The sequence below is a fragment of the Artibeus jamaicensis genome, unplaced genomic scaffold (genome assembly GCF_021234435.1).
Source record: "Artibeus jamaicensis isolate MK-2021 breed Jamaican fruit bat unplaced genomic scaffold, CSHL_Jam_final scaffold_847, whole genome shotgun sequence".
Lineage (NCBI taxonomy): Eukaryota > Metazoa > Chordata > Mammalia > Chiroptera > Phyllostomidae > Artibeus > Artibeus jamaicensis.
The window spans coordinates 8900243-8918842 of NW_026522057.1; the positions used below are offsets into that span (position 1 = coordinate 8900243).

Sequence of the window (18600 nt, forward strand, 5' to 3'; positions counted from 1 at the left end):
ATTAGGATCCTTCAAGTTTACCATTGGCCGTTTTCTCCCCCTTGTGGGTTTTACATTCTTACAGGAGTAACTCTGACAGATACCAAATTCATTGTAGAGTTGGTTGGAAATGAAGCCTGTGGTTCCATTGGTGCTCCAAGCCCTGTGGTAATTGTGGTTACAACATCAATAGCTTTTTAGGGCAAAAGCCCTTGCAGAGTAGATGAGGCTCCACCACAGTTCGTCCTTTTCAAAGCCCTACCTTGCAGATCCCCAAACGTATTTTTTGGATTGCTGTTATTAAGTGAAAGGGTCCATCTTTCTTTGCCTTTTCTCAGGAAAAATCTAGAAGGAACCTGCCTACCATCTTTTCCACTTGGGAAATGCTTCTTAAACTTACAATATCTCAAAATCTTTACTTTTGACAAGTGGCTTATTTGAATATGAGTTGTAGGATCTTCCTCTAACAGGGATTTTGGGGAATTTGATTCAAAGACAGTCCTCTGGGGCCTGAGTGCCAACGTGCTAGAGTGCGACCAGAGTGCGAGGCGGACCGCAGAGCGGGTCTCGCATCTGCAGAACTGCCCATGTGGCACAAAGTACTTGCACCGCCCGGACACTGTGTGTGCGTGGTGCTGTCCTCATTTTATATTCGGGAGAAGCGAGGCTCAGTGCATTTCCCAGCTTCTCTGAGGTTACCCAGAGCTGGAATACAGGTTTTCTAAACCCTGTGTCAGGGCTCCTTCTACTCTGTTCTTTAACGTGGCCCACATGGATTTTGTAAGCTTCCTTGAACGCTCTTCTCAATCTGTTGGAGTTCTGCCTGTTCTTAAGGACCTACAGTTTCCTATGAGGCTCTCTAAGACTCTCCAAAAAGCAGAGAATGTTGCACTCAGCGCCCTTATGTGGCACCTATCGTGGTGCAGCAGCTTACGCCTGAGCGTCTGTCTTCTTCACTGCACCTGAGGTCAGTCAGGGTCAGACGCCGCCAGAGACACAGTGCTGAGCGATCTGGCACAGCACCCACCGTGCAGGTGAATGTGTTGGGACTTCAGGAGGAGGAAAGGTAGTTACCATTCCACAAGGTTGGATGGAGTCTTCTCATTGCCTTAAAATCAAAATGTGAATGGTTTTTACCTTAGGTTTCTAATGTAGGAATTTTAACATTTATGGAATTTCGCCTGGGCTAGGATGATTTTTTAAAAAAATAATAACAATAATAACTTGTTTCTTGAACATTTACTATATCTTTAGTACTGTTCTGAGCTCTTTGCATGCAGTAGCCAATTTAACCCTTACAACAGGTATATTATAATTACTCTTATTTTAGAGTTCATCATCATCACCAGGTCCTTATTATATGGAATGTTAAAGGGACTTATTTAAGAAAAAGAAGATAAAAAAACATGTATAGTAAAATGACAGCAAAGTCACAATTATTAACAACCACACCTAAAACAAAAACAAAAACAAATTAAGCAACTAGCACAGTAACAGAACTACAGAAATGGAGATCACACAGAGGGTTATCAACAGGGGAGAGGGAGAGAGAGGGAAAAGCTACAGAGAATAAGTAGCATAGATGGTAGGTAGAAAACAGTCAGGGGAGGGTAAGAATAGTGTGGGAAATGTAGAAGCTAAAGAACTTGTAAGTATGACACATGGACATGAACTAAAGGGGGGGAATGTGGGTGGGAGGGGGTGTGCAGGGTGGAGGGGAGTGAAGGGGGGAAATGGGACAACTGTAGTAGCATAATCAATAAAATATATTAAAAAATAATTACTCTTATTTTATAAATTAGGAAGTTTAGGCACTGAGAGGTTAAGTAACTTGCCCAAGGTCACACAGGCAGTCTGAGCTTTTCACGATGATGTTAGCCTGAAGCAGTTTGGTTGGATGGGGTGTTAGGGAACAAATCTTTTTTTCTAAGCCTCAGTCTAGGAACTGACAGGTTTGGGTTTGATTAGCATTCAGGTTCAGTCTGATTCCACTTCGCTTTCCCTCGCCCTGGTTTTACAGGGCCGTCTCCTCCTTCCCCAGCCTGGGGCTCAGCTGCTGTTTGGTTCCAGGGTTCTTACCTGAAAGCCAGGGACTGAGCTGAAAGGCAGTGATGGGCAGCTGCCGTTTTGCCACCCGTCCGTAACTTGCTTTTATTATGAAATAGGAGACAAATAGTGTATGTTTAAAAACAAAAACAAAAAAACTGAAAGCAACAGGAAAACTGGAAAAAGAAGAAAACGCCTGTGGATTGTTCTCCTCCTGATGTTTGTTGATTTGCGTGTCTGTGTGTCTGATCTTTCTGTGCTCTTTTTCTCAAGGCTGCGATACCCAAACCCCCTTCAGACCACAGGGAAAGCCCACAGATGTCTGGCTCTGTCTGTGGCTGGTGGTGAGATTTAAACAAACGACATGCCTTTTCTATGCTTTTCCTCTTTCTGGCAGCAGAATGGAAGGAACCCAAACCTCCTTGCTTGCTTATGCTCACATCTTGAGGTGGCAAGAGCAGCTTTAGGCTGTTCAGCTGGAAAGCATCATTTAGGTAAAAGCCTGTTCTTATAAATGAGCACTTTTTTCTCTTTCAAATCCTGTTTCACACTGGCACAAACTGTGGGGCCGTTGCGTAGGAGAGTGCGTTTTCATCTCAGGCTTGTGTCTCACTGCACCAACCCTCCTAGTCCATCCCAGAGGCTGTCTGCCAGGGAGTCCGTTCTTGTGATACGTACACCTCTGGACCGGGATGATGGCAGGAGAGCCTGCTGCAGTCAGAGCTCTAGTTAGTGTAGTGTCTTTGAGTCCCACAGGAATAGGGGCCATAGACTATCACTTCTTAAGACTTGGTTTCTGGGCTTGGGAGTCGGAACTGGCCTTGCCTCTTGGCTCACGAGGGGGCCCTGGGCAAGTTATGTAGCCTCTCTCTGCCACCTGCAAAGGGAGACTGGTGGTTGTTGTGGGGGTCAGACCAGACTGTGCTTGTAACGGCCTAGCACACAGACATGTGCAGGCCACTGAGCGGCACAGCGCAGCAGACACATTGCCTGGATGTACATCCGACACCTCTACTTCCCAGCAAGTTACTTGACCTCTCTCTGCCTTAGTCTCCTCATATGTGTAAGGAGAAAAATGAAGATAGGGTTTACAGAGCTCTTGGGAGGGTGCATTGAGTTCCAGATCACTTGGCACGGTGCCTGGCACACAGTAAACCCTCAGTCAGCGTTAGCCTCTAGCGTTGCTCTGCCTTTCCCAGAGGAACGGTGAGAATCAGTTACCAGTTGGTAACACCGCCACCTCGGTATTTCTTAGCCTTGATTATTAGTCTTCTCGTGTTGATTCCTCTGTACCAAAGCCTCTCCGTGACTGCACACCTCTCTCTGCCCTGACAGCTTGACGGTGGTGGACTCAGATGGAGCTTCCAACTCCACCATGGCCAGTCTGACAGTGAACAAAGCTGTGGATTATCCTCCTGTGGCCAACGCAGGCCCCAACCAAGTGATCACCCTGCCCCAAAACTCCATCACCCTCTTTGGGAACCAGAGCACTGACGACCACGGCATCACCAGCTATGAGTGGTCCCTCAGCCCCAGCAGCAAAGGGAAGGTGGTGGAGATGCAGGTAGGAGGGAGGAGCTAGTTTCTTGCCCAGGGGAGTTAGAGCTGATGGACTGGATCATTCATCCAAGGCTTATATTTGCTGTATTTTAATTACCAAAGTCAGATTTGTGCATAGAATATATAATTTTTTTACAAGATCCAGAAAGTTTAAGGAGCCTTTAGTTAACATACTGGCAGCAACCTTTATCTTAAATGTTTAGTATCAGGAAAAGACTGGATGAGAAATGGTAGCTGTTCCAGGGCGATTCCAGAGTCAGACTATTTAGAGGTGACAGGGCGTGAATTTTACAAATTGGGGCAGATGACCTGACGAGGCGGGAGCATCGTCTCTCCAGAGATGTTTAGGAAGAGCCTAGACTTGCCACCCTACTGGTGACAAAGCACACACAGAGGACTAGGTGGCCGTGGTGCACCCAAGAACTCGAGTCCAGACTAAAGGGTTGGCTGCCCTGCAGGCCCAGCTGGTTGTTGCCAGATGGAAGTGTGGTCCTTGTTTTGCTAGAATGTACAACTTTTCCAGAAAAGATGGAAATCTAGACCTGTGTGTGAAATGTTACAGCTCTTAAGACATACAAGCCAAATAAAAAGTCTGCAAGCTGGACTCTGCCCAGAGGCTGCTGGTTTGTGGCCACTGTTCTCACATTCCTGCATTGGAAGGTTGTTCTAAGTTATATATGATGTTCCTTCTGACACTCAAGAATCCATGTTTCTAGATTTGAGTCATGGCTTAAGGCTCACATTTCACCCGGAGTCCGTCTGAGTAGTATGTTGGCTTTGTCTGCCATTGTAAGATCTGTGCCCACCTGTAAGAAGGTAGCATGGCTTCGCACAGCATCTTGAGTTACTGCCATGTTTTCCTGATGCAGCTTTGTTGTGATCACTGTGTGGCCTTCATAGGAAGAACACTGTTTTTAAAACTGTGTTATTCTATATTCATGACCTTTCTGCCTGGGTGGTAGAGGCTCATCTTGGTTGTCTTTGCATATTTTCCTGGACTCCCCTCCCTTGTGAGAGCCCCTGATTCCATTAGAAACAGCTGCTGTGCTGGGGCAGCTGTTCCCTCGAAGGGGGAACCTTTTAACAAGACGTTTCACAGCATCTGATCCAGCATTCACTGATTTTGCTGAGCTAGGAGGTAATAGCCCAGCACCAACTAGGCTTAGAAAACTGGGTAAATCTCTTAGACCCGAGCAGGACTTAGTGTATGATGGGATTCTGGGAGGCTGTTTTTCCACTGTCTGTATTTATGTATCCAGGGCGTTAGAACACCAATCCTGCAGCTCTCTGCCATGCAAGAAGGAGACTACACGTACCAGCTCACAGTGACTGACACAATAGGACAGCAGGCCACCGCTCAAGTGACTGTTATTGTGCAGCCTGGTAAGTTCCAACCGGAGGTGCAGGCTCTTCGATTGGCTGGTCCCTTTACCCATGGGGAAGAAGAGGGTTTGGGTTCTGAGCTGAAAGGGGGGGAAGTGGGAGGCACCAATCCACAGAGCCCCCGGCAGCTTCTGTTGTCCTAGCAACTTCTGTTGTTCATTCCCCTAGTGCTTTTTCTTCATAGCTCGAGAGAAAGAGCACGTCACAGTTTCAGCTCATGCCCTTGTCCTTCACTAGTTACAGTGTCGTCAAGGCCATGGAGTAGAGAGTCTCTGCCATCCTCAGTCCTATCATGTGCCCTTTAAGGATCAGCCTCAAGCCTACTTCCTCAAGAAAGCCCTGTCTTACCACTTGGACCCTTTTATTTGCACTCCTATGGCATAATGTATTGCATTCAGCGTGGTATTGTAACTTCATTAAATTCTGCCATGTTCTTTCAGAACTGTTCTGTTTCAGCCTTATAGTCTGCCTGGTGGGCTCCCCGACTGCACCCAGTACGTAGCTGTCCCACAGTATCTGACAGTTCTGTGGGCAGAGAGGCGGAGTTCTCATGGCTTTCAGAACATTTGTCCCAATTGGACCCTCTCCTTTCCCAGCCGGACTGCCTGTTTCTGACCTCCAAGTCTCTGTCTTCTAGAAAACAACAAGCCTCCGCAGGCAGATGCAGGCCCAGATAAAGAGCTGACCCTTCCCGTGGACAGCACAACCCTGGATGGTAGCAAAAGCTCAGATGATCAGAAAATTATCTCCTATCTCTGGAAAAAAACACAGTGAGTATTGACACAAACTCTTACTTATGCAGAGGCTCCGGACCTTTGAAGAGCATGGTTTTACATGCTTTTTAAGAGTTTACTTGTTCTTGTTCACTTATTCAAGGGGTGAGCAGGGGAGTGACTGAGAAAGAAACTTTGCAATGCCAAACTTCAGCTCTAAGAAAATGATATAAAATAATTTTTGTAAGAAAAAAAGAATGCTTACCATCAGTTAGTCCCCAGGTAGTACTTTGTGATCCTGGTGCCTTTACAGGTATAATCCATCTGGTGAAATGCATAGTTTAATTACACTTGAGAGGCTGGATGTAAGGGGTAATGGAGCAGAAAAATACTGTTGCTCAAAATTAACTGGGTGAGGCTGGCAGGGGGGATGGGACAGAGCAGCTATTAAGGAGAGTTGGAAATTCATCTACGGAATGAAAGCGTTGCTCTGTTACCGTTCCCTTGAACAAGACTGCGTTTACCAAGTACATTAGCCAGAAACAAAGGTGGTAACCAAAATAATTCTAATTAAACTAGAATTACTGAATTGAACCATTCCTGAATCTCGCAGTTTCTGTTGGCTCCTTTAAACCATAACAGCTGGGATTCAAATTATATGCAGGACCCCAAAAGCAGTGAAAGAATTCCAAGGAAGAGTTAAAAGTTAAAAAGGAATTAAATTTCTCTATTTCCAAAGACAGCAGCCACAGGACAGCCGGGCTGTTTTGTTTTTGGTCTAGGGCATTAGAGAATAGTGGGGGAGCATTGTTACTGGGCTATACTTGACTTCTGATTGGTGAATTGATTCTAGAAATTATTTTTCTCTGTTCTTGTTTCTATCTTTCCCAGCCCCTAGGCTGGGAGTTATATTGGCTTCAATATAACTATTGAAGATACTAGTGTGAACCTTTGGGTTGAGTTTTATTAGTGTTCACAGCAAGAAATAATGCTTAGCAAGCTTCTTGGAGAAGAATCTGTTTCAGGGAAGGCTATTGGGGTCAGAGATGATAGATTTGAGCAGTGAAACAAAAACAATACCAGCACATCTGCAGATGTCTCTGGTCTTCTCTGGTAGTTTTAGGGAAAGCTCTGGGGTGTTTTGATTCTTGCGCAGAAGGGCTCTCTGGCGCGTGCAGGGTTGTGCTGGATGTCAGCACAGAGCAGGTGTCCTGGGCCTTCTGGGGCCCCGGTCCAGTAGCTGGAGGGAGCTTTGCTTACAGAGCCGCTAAGAAGCGGATGGTTTTGCCCTGAGAATTCCACTGCAGCGTTGGCCCATTTCCTTCTCTGACTTTTCAGCAAGAGTGGGTTTGGCATGGGATTAAGAAATGCATTTTGCTTCTTTGCTGGCAAGAGCCGAACCAACTACTGGGCCAGAAATACTTTTCAGAAACATCACTCGGAAGTCATTCTTTTGATCAGAGACCTCCCTAGAGCACTTTCTTTCTTTTACAGACTGGAACAGCAAAGAGTTTGAATGTTCTAGAAGCTCATATAAAGGATAAGGCTATATGTATTTGAAAGCTGGTGAATGGAATTTTCTGCTCAGCAGGTAGCCTGTATTTTGGGGCCAAATGACACTCTGTCCAAATAGAATATTTTAAAACTTGTCCTCTCAAGGTCTGGGAAACAATAGTACGTGTTTTCTCCGAGGCAGTAATTGTCTGCACCTGCTGAGTCAGGGACAGGAGAGCAGCAGGCACAACTCCATCCTCTGGTTTCTCTCCTTGTCCAGGGGCCCTGATGGGGTGCAGCTCGAGAACGCTAATGGCAGTGTTGCCACTGTGACGGGGCTGCAGGTGGGAACCTACGTGTTCACCTTGACTGTCAAAGATGAGAGGAACCTGCAAAGCCAGAGCTCTGTGAATGTCATTGTCAAAGAAGGTACCTCCCTGCTTCGGGTTGGTGCGGCAGCCTCTGGTCGGATAACTGAGAGTTCATCGACCAGAGACAGGGTGTGGGGAAGGAAGTTGGGTAAGGGCAGCTGTTACTTGCTTTTTGAAAACAGCCTTAATTGAGAGTGACTGTAAGGTGAACTTTAACTTCTTGTGTTCCCCTTCCTCCTTTCCTCCTTTCTTTCCTTTACATTGAATAGGGAAAGGATTAAGGTTTTTTCTTTTTTTAAAAATGTATTTTATTCATTATGCTATTACAGTTGTCCCAGTTTTTTCCCCTTTGTCCCCTCTACCCAGTACCCTTCCTCCCTCCAGCGATTCCCCCCTTAGTTCATGTCCATGGGTTGTACATGTAAGTTCTTTGGCTTCTCCATTTCCTATACTATTCTTAACAACCCGCCCCCCCCCCGCCCTGTCTATTTGGTACCTGCCAATTATGCTTCTTACTCCCTGTACCTTTTCCCCCTCTCTCCTCCCTCCCCCTCCCAGCTGATAACTCTCCATGTGATCTCCATTTCTGTGATTCTGTTCCTGTTCTGGTTGTTTGCTTAGTTTGTTTTTTAGATTCAGTTGTTGATAGTTCAAAACTATGAACATTAAAATGGCAACAAATTCACAACTATCAACAACTAAATCTAAGGATTAAGGTTTTTTTCCCTTTGCATTTTTACTTTGCCTCCGTGCTTCCAAGGCCTGGCATTCCTGTGACTTTCCCGCTAGCTACAGTGACACCTGCTGTCAGGCCTCAGAATGGCTGTCCTGCGCTGGAGCTGTCTGTGCTCATCCTAGGACCCCGCCTGCTGAAGCCAGGGGGAGGCAAGAGTTGATGGGTCTTGCTCTGGTTTGCAGGCACAATGATCAGTGATGGCCTTGGGTGCGGGCTATGAGCTGATAGTAGGAAAAACTGTCAGGTATGCAGGTGCGTCGGCTTGTAGTGACCCGAGCTCAGTCAGCGCTGGAAAGCACACACCTGAGTAAACAGAGCTGCAGGTGGGGCCCAGGTTAAGAGAGGTCTCTCCTTTTTCTCTGTTACAGTACTAAGGAAGGCATCCAAAAAGTTGTTCAGAGAATAACATTTAACCTATATTTTATCTTATTTTAAAGATTTTATTTATTTATTTTTAGAGCAGGGGAATTGGGCGGGAGAGAGAGGGAGAGAAACATCGATTGGTTTCCTCTTGCAGCCCCCAGCCAGGGACCTGGCCTGCAGCCCAGGCATGTGCCCTGACTAGGAATCGGGCTGGTGACCTTTCTGTTTATGGGACGGCACCCAACCCACTGAGCCACACTAGTCAGGGCTTAACCCATATTTTAAAGACAATTTATGGTATCAGCTGGATGAAACCTAAACTTTAAGGCTTTAATCCCACTGGGCCTTAGTTTCCAGTTATCGTATACCTCCACAGCACAGAAACGGATTCCTTTCAGGGAGGTGCTTCGAGAATACAGGAGGAAACTACGCTTGTCCCCTCCATTGTATGGTATCAGGAGGACATTTCTGGGTGTGGCTGGAGCCTCAGAGCTTGTGGCAATGGTGGCTTTAAACGTGCACTGCTGCCAGCAGGGACAGGTGCTGGAACCAGATCTCCCCTGAAGGTGCATTTGGTGTTTGACTTCCCCATCAGTGTCATGAAGAAGCATTTCTTTCCCCAGCATGTTATATTATTTCAATGATTTCTCTTTGCTTAGAAATGAACAAACCACCTGTTGCCAAGATAACTGGGAATGTGGTAATAACTTTGCCCGTGGACACAGCAGAGCTGGATGGCTCCAAGTCCTCAGATGACAAGGGAATAGTCAGCTACCTCTGGACCCGAGATGAGGGGAGCCCCGCGGCAGGGGTGAGTGTGCTGGGGGCCGGGGCAGTGCACGGCCACGGTGGTGAGAAGGCGAGAGGAGGCTGGGCCGACATCCTGGTGTCTGTGTGAACTAGGCGATTGCTCTGTCACAGCTGCGTTGCTTTGTGAAACAGGGCGGGGGGGGGGGCGGGTCAAATGACTGGCCGAGGGGCACTCTACCAGCCAGTGTGGCACAGGGTGCATGTCTGCTCCCTGATCCTGGCAGCGGTGGCTGCTCCACTGTTGCAGAGCAGAAACTGCCTGGAGTTGAAGAGCGCAGCTCAGAGGTGCCTCAGAGGGGCTCAGCTGTGACTGAAGCGGCAGCGGAGTCCACGGAAGGAGAGGGTTTTGTTCTGCAGCATGGCCGTGTTGTTCACCCCCACAGGAGGTGCTGAATCGCTCTGACCACCAGCCCATCCTCTTCCTTTCCAACCTGGTCGAGGGCACCTACACTTTCCATCTGAAAGTGACTGATGCGAAAGGTGAGAGTAACGTGGACCGGACCACTGTGGAGGTGAAACCTGGTAAGTCCATGTGTGTTGGGCCTGGATGACACCGCTGGGTCAGCCATGCAGGGCCTTGGTCCCGGGACCCCGCTGGTCCTGGCCTGGACAGAACCAGGTGGGATATCCAGCTTCGAAAAAAGTCTAGAAACCCCAAGCTGAAAAATCCTTCGGGCCTGTCTGTTGCAGCATTCCCCCTCCTACGCACGCAGGCATGTGGACCCCCCCTGCTCGTCTCAGATGCAGGAGCAGAAACCCAGGCAGGGCTTGCTCAGCGTCACAGGGCAGTTGTGTCGGAGCCAGGCCTCTGTACCCCCACCTGCACTTTCTGCTGTGCGTGCAACCGATGAGACAGGGCTCAGGTGCTCTGGGACTCTGAGCACAGGGATAACTTGAGTCATGATGTCTCATCAGCACCCAGATGCAGAAAACATTTTATTTTTGTGAGCTGAGCCTCAGGCCTTTTCTGACAACCCAGGGAAAGAAACTGGTGTCCTTTACATTTTCATATTTGCTTGGAGGCAGGTTTGGTTTTAGAGAGGAAGTGAGTGTGGGGAGGGATAGGGACGTACTCCGTTATCTAGGCTGAGCTCCTGTGTGATGTCTCAGATGGGAAAGGGGCTTGGCAGGTGGTCCATTCCTTGGTCCATCTCTCTGTTTAAAATCAGATCACAGGTAGTCCACTAATTATGCAAATTATACATCAGAACAAGCAGAGGGTACATTGAAGTATGTGAATAAGGTGTTCTGAATAATCATTGAATTTCGAAGTGTAGAACAGTCTTTAAGATATAATCAAAAGTGAAGCACAGTGGCTTCCCAGTTCTGGAGTTGTAAAGGCACCGGGAGCTGCGATGTGGCTCCTTGTTTCTTGGCTGCCTGGATTTCCTTTGTGTTTGAGCCGTTGTCAAACCTGTAGGGCAGATGCACTGGTGTTATTGGTAAGGTGGTTGAGATGAGCATTTTCCCTCCCGCCTTGTAGACAAAGTACAGCAAGACACCGAAAATCAGATGTGGATCAGGAGAGACTGTTAGATGACCACTGTCAGATGGTCACTGCCTGGTCAAGGGAGAGGCTTTATTATTTGTTTTTTAAGATTTTATATATTTATTTTTAGAGAGAAGGGAAGGGAGGGAGAAAGAAAGGGAGAGAAACATCACTGTGTGGTTGCCTCTCACACGCCCCCCACTGGGCACCTGGCCTGCAACCCAGGCGTGTGCCCTGACTGGGAGTCTAACTGGCGACCCTTAGGTTCACAGGCTGGCACTCAGTCCACTGACCCACACCAGCTGGGGCAGGGAGAAGCTTTTAAAATACGTGTTTCTTTCTTTCCCGCTCCCGTCACTAAACCCTGTTGCCTCCCTAATCCCCAGCACATGCTTGGTCATTTTCAGGGTGACCTAGGGACCAGGAGCTCTTTCAAAGCCCTCCAAGCCAGCACCGGATGCATCACTAAGACTTCATCGTTGTTCCTTTCCCTTTGAAAGGCAGTTGCATTTCTGATGCCCTCATTACTTTCTCTCCCTTGCCCAAGCGTGTGAACTCGCCTACTTCTAGAGCCATGACTGACCCACATGCTTTCCAGATCCCAGGAAGAACAACCTGGTGGAGATCATCCTGGACGTCAACGTCAGTCAGCTGACTGAGAGGCTGAAGGGGATGTTCATCCGCCAGATTGGGGTCCTCCTGGGGGTGCTGGATTCCGACATCATCGTGCAAAAGATTCAGCCATACACTGAGCAGAGGTAGCTGGGCAATGAATTGCGGGCGGGGGGAGGAGAAAAGGAAAGACCAGGGGCCCCCTGAGCTTCGTGATTGAGCTGAGAAAATAGTGTGGGTCGACAGAGAAGGGTGGGCTCTCTGACCAGGAACCATGCATGGTGTCCATTTCTGTAACAAGCTCTTCTCCTCTAGAACAGCTCACGTGCTCCATGTTAGACTGAGGCAGGGTGTCAGGCTACAAGGTCAGAAGAGGTCCCTGTGTTAGAAGGCCACACTCTAGTGGGGGAATAATCAAGTAAACATATATCATTGGTATAGGGTGGATTTGCCAGAATGTGTGGTATCCTGGCGGCACAGAAGGGAGGGCAGTGATGTCCTGTGGGAGGGCTGGGGGCTGGGGGCGGGGGGCGGGTAGTCCAAGGACTTTCCACAGGCGGTGAAGCTTGCACTGGTCAAGCATGGGAGGACTGGGAGGGATTCAGAATGCGGCACAGCATGCACAGAGGTCCTGTGGGATCAGAGGGCAGCAGCTCCTCTGGAAAGCCCCTCGGTTCAGAGAGCTTACTGGGCCCCAGAGCACGGGGGAGGACGGGACTGGCTGTGTGGACTGAGAAGGGTCATACCCAAGCCAGGGGGTTCAGTTTTAATCGTCAGGGCGGGAGGACTCAAGTAGTTCTTCAGACGTGTGAAGTTTTTGTTTGTGAAGCAAGGAAGTTACCGTGATTGTTAAGGGAGTTCAGTAGTGTGAGGGCTGGGCTAAGAGGGAGAGGCTGACGGCTGTGAGGTCCATCAGGACGCTTTCTACCAGTCTCGTAGAAGAGTAGTGAGACCTGAATGAAGGCAGTGGCGAAGGAAATGGAAGAGGAAGAGGAGAAATTAAAACGAAATTTGAAGGTAAATTGATAGGACTTTGGGAACAATTGAGATGTCAAATATGAGGCTTTTGGTTTGCATGCCCGAATAGGTGGTGATGCCGCCGAGCCCAGGGACACGGAAGAAATGCCGTTTCAAAGGAGGAGGCAGTTTTGACTGTTGGGTTCGGGGTGTCTTAGGGAGATGTTTTACCAGGTTGTAGCGAGTACAGGCCGGACGTTGGGGTGGAGGAAAGGCCAGAGGTCAGGAGCACGAGCAGGAGCCAAAGCTGTGGGGACAGATGAGGCACACTGGGAGTGTCGAGAGGCCGAGGACAGAGCTCCGGAGAACAGCCATGTTTAAGGAACAGGCATAGAAAGAAGGCAGCAAAGGAAACTGAGAAATCACAGTCAGAGGTGAGGCGGAAACCTGGTGGAGCTGGGCTCCTGGAAGTTAAGGCCGGAGCTGGGGGGTTGGGCTGCCAAGGGATTCAGATGCTTAGAGAGATGCAGGTGCCCCACAGGGCTCTTTGGGTTTGTGATAATGAGATCATTTTACTTAGATGTTGGGGGCAGAGGACAAATTCATCTCATGGTTTGAGGATGCAGAGATAATAAGTATAACACCTTTTTGAAGAGGTTGGTGCTGAAAATAATATGGGGGTTAAGATCAACAGAACACTTTTTAAAGATAAGAAATAGTTGAACATTTTTATAGACTGAGGGGCAGGTGCAGAGGAGACGCAGAAGGCGGAGTTTGGGGAGTGGGTCGTACATGGACATAGGTCTGGGGGACTGGCCGTGGGCCGAGCCGGCGCACCGCTGGAGACCAGAGGAGGGAAGGCGTGCTGCAGGGGGTGCGTGCACAGGGAGCGAGCGTGGAGCTTAAGACCGGTGGTACCAACACCCTGTTTTGTCTCTGAAGCTGGAGACGAGGCCGTCTGCTGTGAGGCGGTGGGGGTGAGGTGGGCGTGAGGTGGGCAGCCCAAGGAAAGTGGGAAAGGTTGGGGACAGCAGCACCAGGAAAGGGCCATGAGCAATATCGGGGTCTCAGCCGAGGTCAGAGACATGCGATGAGATTGGTGGTTCCCAGCTCGGGCTACATCAGAGAATCAATCACCTGGAGCTTTCTCGAACATGCCACTACCCCTGCCTCACCCCAGAGATGATGGTGCTCGTGGTCTAGAGTGAGGTCTTGGCACCAGCAATCCGAAAGCTCCCAGTGAACCTAATGTACAGCTGGGGCTCCCTGGATCTGAGGCAGTGTGGTGATCAGGACTTTCTTTGTAAGCTCTGCTCAGCAGTGGGGGGCAGGCAGGGAAAGTGGCTGCTGGGACCCAGCCAAGCTGGTGGGAACAGGCTGGTCACAAACCATGCTGGTAAGAGCAGCGTGGAAGGGTGTGCTCGCAGGCTGGCTGTCACTGCGACGGGCCTGCGGGAGAGAGCAGCATCGGGTGGCTGGGTTTCTGGCTTGGACTGGGTTGGCTTAGTTGAGGAATTGTGGAGGGGTTGGAGAATTGGAGGGAGATATTATATTATAGTGGGATAAACGTGGGCCTTCCCAGACTTCACCTCCCCAAACCTGTTGTGTCTCTTGTAAAGTGCTGGTTCCCATTTTGTAGGCAGTTACTGAGGGTCCAGTAAGGCAGCGTGTGTATGGTCCCTGACACACGGGGAGTGCTCAGCGAGTGGTTATTATACATTTACGTTGAGACGTGTTGGATCTGAGGTGCCTGTGGAAGTTCTGGGGTAGATATTCTAGCAAGCATTTGCAGATAGATATGGTCATTCAGCAGAGGCGTGGGGAGAGGAGATAAAGATTTGAGATTTTTTGGTACATAGAAGTGGAAGCTATAAGCATGGATCAGATAACCACAGAAGATAATGAGAAATGGACCACAAATCTTGTGTGTAAAGATTTGCTTATCGAGCCTGGAATTTGTGATACCCCATTTGTTAGCCTTCTGCATCGGCTTCTGGAATGTCTGTTATGCCAATGCTTCCCAAACTTGTCTGCCACACACACAGAAAATGATGCTGTTTACATAGCACTTTGGGAGTAAATGGACTCACCCTGTAAGCAGCTGGTCCCACCCAGCTGTGCTGTGTGCTCAGGGTGCATATGTTGGGCACCCCTATAAACCCAGTGTGACCCCCTGAATTGGGAAGGTCCGGTCTAGGAGACGAACACGAAGTCCAGAAGCAGGGTTCCTAAAATAGAGGCCAAGCCAGAGAACAGGTTTGGTGCCACCCAGGTGTGAGTTCAAACATGGTCTGCCTCAGACAGAAACTGACAGTCAGAAAGGAGATTCTGAGCATGGAGTGACATAAACTTGTACTAGCCAACCCGTGGTGTTGTCTTTCTTGTTGCTGTCATAGTAACGATCGTTTTGGCTAATGGACAATTCTTGGATGCCGTCTAATTATTTACATTTTACAAAGCATTGTGGTTTGGCTTACAAGAAACCCACGCACAAACCCAACAGTACCACAGCCTTAGCCGTTAACGGTAGCAGGGATGTAGTCAACCAAATCCCCATTTTCCTGACCTGCGGTTACCTGTTTGGAATGGGTTGTCTTGTGAGCCGGGGCAGCGTAGGGCATTCTAAAAGCACAGGCTGTGGAGTCAGGGACATTAGGGTTGGGATCTGGCTCTGCCATCATTAATTGTGTGACCTTGGGCAAGTTACTGAACCCCTCTGAGCCGGTGCTGTCCTCTGAAATGGAGCTGACGCTGGTAACCCTTTATCACTGGCTTTTGCTGGGAGAGAATGCATGGAATTCTCAGCGCAGGCCCCGGCTCAAGCAGAAGGTACTTAGCTAATGCTGTCGCTGCTGACAGCTCCGCTCGTTCATACGTACTGCTGCATGTCTCTACAGCACCAAGATGGTATTTTTTGTTCAAAACGAGCCTCCCCACCAGATCCTCAAAGGCTACGAGGTGGCAGCGATGCTCAAGAATGAGCTGCGGAAGCAAAAGGCAGACTTTCTGGTATTCAAAGCCCTGGAAATCTACACTGTCAGTGAGTAATTCTGGGGTGTTGGGAACAAGAGCCTACCCAGTGGCCACCCTCACCTGTCTTTCCCCACTGTCCTCTGCCTTCATCCGCGGTCCCCTAGGAACACTGAGGTAACCTTTCCTCCACTGCCATGTCCAGGAGAGTCCTGACTTGTAGAGGCTCTTAACCCGGGGTCCGTGGGCCCCTGAGATAGGGTTCAGAGGGACAGTATGTTTGGGGGGAAATTATATCCTTCTTTTCATTAACTGGTACCTGAACTTGATTATTTCCCTCAATTATGAAAGTAGGCAACAGACCATAGTATCATTAATGGAGCCTGTGATTTGAGGCAGTGGAGGTCACAGATGACTTCGTATCACACAACACGATGAAATTCTCTTACTCATCACTCCCTCAGAGTTGTCAGTTGTTAGGTCCACTTCCACATCCTGCTGCTCCTTTCTTTCATTTTCTTTTTTGAATCCTCACTGGAGGACATACTTACTGAATTTAGAGAGAGGGGAAGGGAGGGAGAGAGAGGGAGAGAAATATTGATGGTTGCCTCTGGTATGTGCCCTGATCAGGAATTGAACCCGTGACCTTTCAGTTTATGGGATGATGCTCCAACCAACTGAGCCACACTGGCCAGGGTGCTGCTTCATGTTTTAATAAAAGCACATATATTTTTTAAAATTGCATTCTTAGATATTAAAAATATGTTCAATGTAATTCCTTTGTAATACTACACATTTTATTTGGCAATTAAATTATTCAGAGAAGGGTGTCTGCGGGGCATGAAATGGTAACAACTGCTGGCACACAAAAAATATCAGGTGAAAACAGGCTGCAACCGTGTTCCAGAGGCTTTTCTCACTGCTCCTTTTACCCAACCATGATGGTAATCAGGGGCAACGCGCCCCAGCTGTGGAAGCTCCTGGGCGGTCTTCGGGACACTTCGCCCCGAGCCGCTGAACTGGCGCTTTCCTGCCCGCACGGGGCCCTGGGGGCTGGCTGGCCTCCGGCTCTGATTCCTGTTGTCTTGTCTCTTTGCTGCTGCGGCCAGCATGCCAGCTGAACTGTTCAGACCACGGCCACTGTGATTCGTTCACCAAACGCTGCATCTGTGACCCTTTCTGGATGGAGAATTTCATCAAGGTGCAGCTGAGGGACGGAGACAGCAACTGTGGTGAGTGTTCTGTTTGGCGCTGAGCCAGCTGATTTGGCACTGGATGTGGTTCTGAGTTGAGTGGGCGGGTGATGGTGTTTCCGAGGCAGATGAGCCAGTGAGGAGAAGAACTTCGTGTATTTTCTGTTTGCAGAGGATTTTTACTTCTTTCCTCCGCACTTGCCCAAGGTTAGAGGAAAGCTCTGAAGCAATTGTGTAAGAACCAAACTTAAATCACACCAACTGCAAATTTCAGCCTAAACCAGACCGGCTGCAAGGCCTGCCGTCTTTCTGGGGTGCCTACACGCCACAGCCTCTTGGGAGCCTTCTGCTTTCTACCCCCCAACCCTGCTCCCTCTGTTAAAGCTGTGAAAACTCCTTACTCTGCCCCACTGCCCCAGGGTCCAAAGAGACTGGAGCAATTCAGAAGGGTTAAAGCTACAGTTCCCTTAGACTCTGAGGCCTCACCTTCCCTGGGGAGCCCTGGGGTCATTCTGATCTACTAGAGAATGACCCCACCTTGGGCCACACCTCCCTGTTGCCTCTCTCTCCACACCCCCCACTTTCACTTTTCTTGGCAGAGTGGAGCGTGTTATATGTTATCATTGCTTGCTTCGTCATTGTTGTTGCCTTGGGAACCCTGTCCTGGACTCTGGTCTGTTGTTGTAAAAGGTAAGATGGTTTCTCCTTGGAAATTCATTCGGACTTCTGGTAATGTAGTCATTCACCAGAGATGCCGGTCCATTCCACAGGGGGGCGCTGAGTCCTGGGTTCCTCCCTTCCCGTCACTGCTGTAGTGCTTTGGCCCAGCCGAGGCATGCGCAGAACGGCTTTCCTCGCCCTGGACACTGCTGAGGGCAGGAGCGAGCTCCTGCAGCCAGTGGCTGTCAGCACGGTGATTTGCCCTGGGTGGGAGTGGGTGGGGACCCCGATCACATCTCAAGGGCGTGGTCCTTCAGCACTCCGCACCTCAGCCCACTGCCTTCACACCTGAGTTCGTTTTTTCTCTGCCTTCCTAGAAGGGATTCACGTGTGTGCTGCTTTCACGCAGCTGCAGTCTTAGGTCAGTCATGGTTAAGTGTTATGGGTTTTTTCATTTGATCTTCCTAGCTAGTCTTATAATACTTCATGGTGACGCTTACTGTATGTTTTTCATTATTAATAAGTATTATTTCTGTATTTACTGTGTGCCACCATGATAACACTTTATAGATATTATCTTTTAATATGCACGACACCCTTTTCTCATCTTACAGATAAGAAAATGACATCCCTCGTCCACGGACACAGTCCGTAGGTGGCACAGCTGAGGGTCACCCTGCTGTCACCACACATAAAACTTGAGAAAATTCAAAGAATTAAAAAAAATCCCCACCAGCCTAAGACACTCTCCGTTCACAGCTTTTTTGGTTTAATGCTTGCCTCCCTAGCCACATCCCTCAAGCACAGGATTTTCAGTGTCTTTACATTTTTAACCAATCTGTCCTTCGGTGCCACTTTGGACTGGTGAGTCCAGGCTGAGACATTCACGTTTCCCTTGCTGCTTCTCAGAGTTGGTAAGACTTGTTTGAAGAGCAGATCACAGCGGCCACCTTCTGCGGTGGCTGCTGGACTCCGACACACAACCCCTTTCCTGAGCAGGGGAGGGCGTTGTGTTTTTCAGGCAAAAAGGAAAGCCCAAGAGAAAAAGCAAGTACAAGATCCTGGACGCCACGGATCAGGAAAGCCTGGAACTGAAGCCAACGCCCCGAGCAGGTAGCGGCCCTGGGAGCAGGGGCTGGGGGCACCCAGATTTGTGCACTCTCCCTGTGAAGAGCCACCGGCACTAGTTCCCTCCTCAATGCATCATTAGCCGCAGTTTGCGCTGGAAGAGCCTTCTGTTTGCTGCCTGAGGAAGGCGAGGGCA

At 49.0% G+C, this 18600-nt stretch overlaps 1 protein-coding gene across 4 annotated transcripts in view; it reads left to right on the plus strand.

The window, feature by feature from the left end:
* KIAA0319L (KIAA0319 like) overlaps positions 1–18600 on the plus strand; it is a 95131-nt gene that overhangs the window by 70443 nt on the left and 6088 nt on the right. For all 4 annotated transcript variants that reach the window (XM_053660317.1, XM_053660316.1, XM_053660315.1 and 1 more), the window contains exons 10-20: positions 3361–3589; positions 4845–4968; positions 5606–5738; positions 7456–7604; positions 9305–9456; positions 9839–9977; positions 11543–11702; positions 15411–15553; positions 16593–16715; positions 17276–17366; positions 18358–18449. In XM_053660317.1, coding sequence (XP_053516292.1) covers positions 3361–3589; positions 4845–4968; positions 5606–5738; positions 7456–7604; positions 9305–9456; positions 9839–9977; positions 11543–11702; positions 15411–15553; positions 16593–16715; positions 17276–17366; positions 18358–18449 — 1535 coding nt within the window. The remainder of the gene's footprint in view (positions 1–3360; positions 3590–4844; positions 4969–5605; positions 5739–7455; positions 7605–9304; positions 9457–9838; positions 9978–11542; positions 11703–15410; positions 15554–16592; positions 16716–17275; positions 17367–18357; positions 18450–18600) is intronic.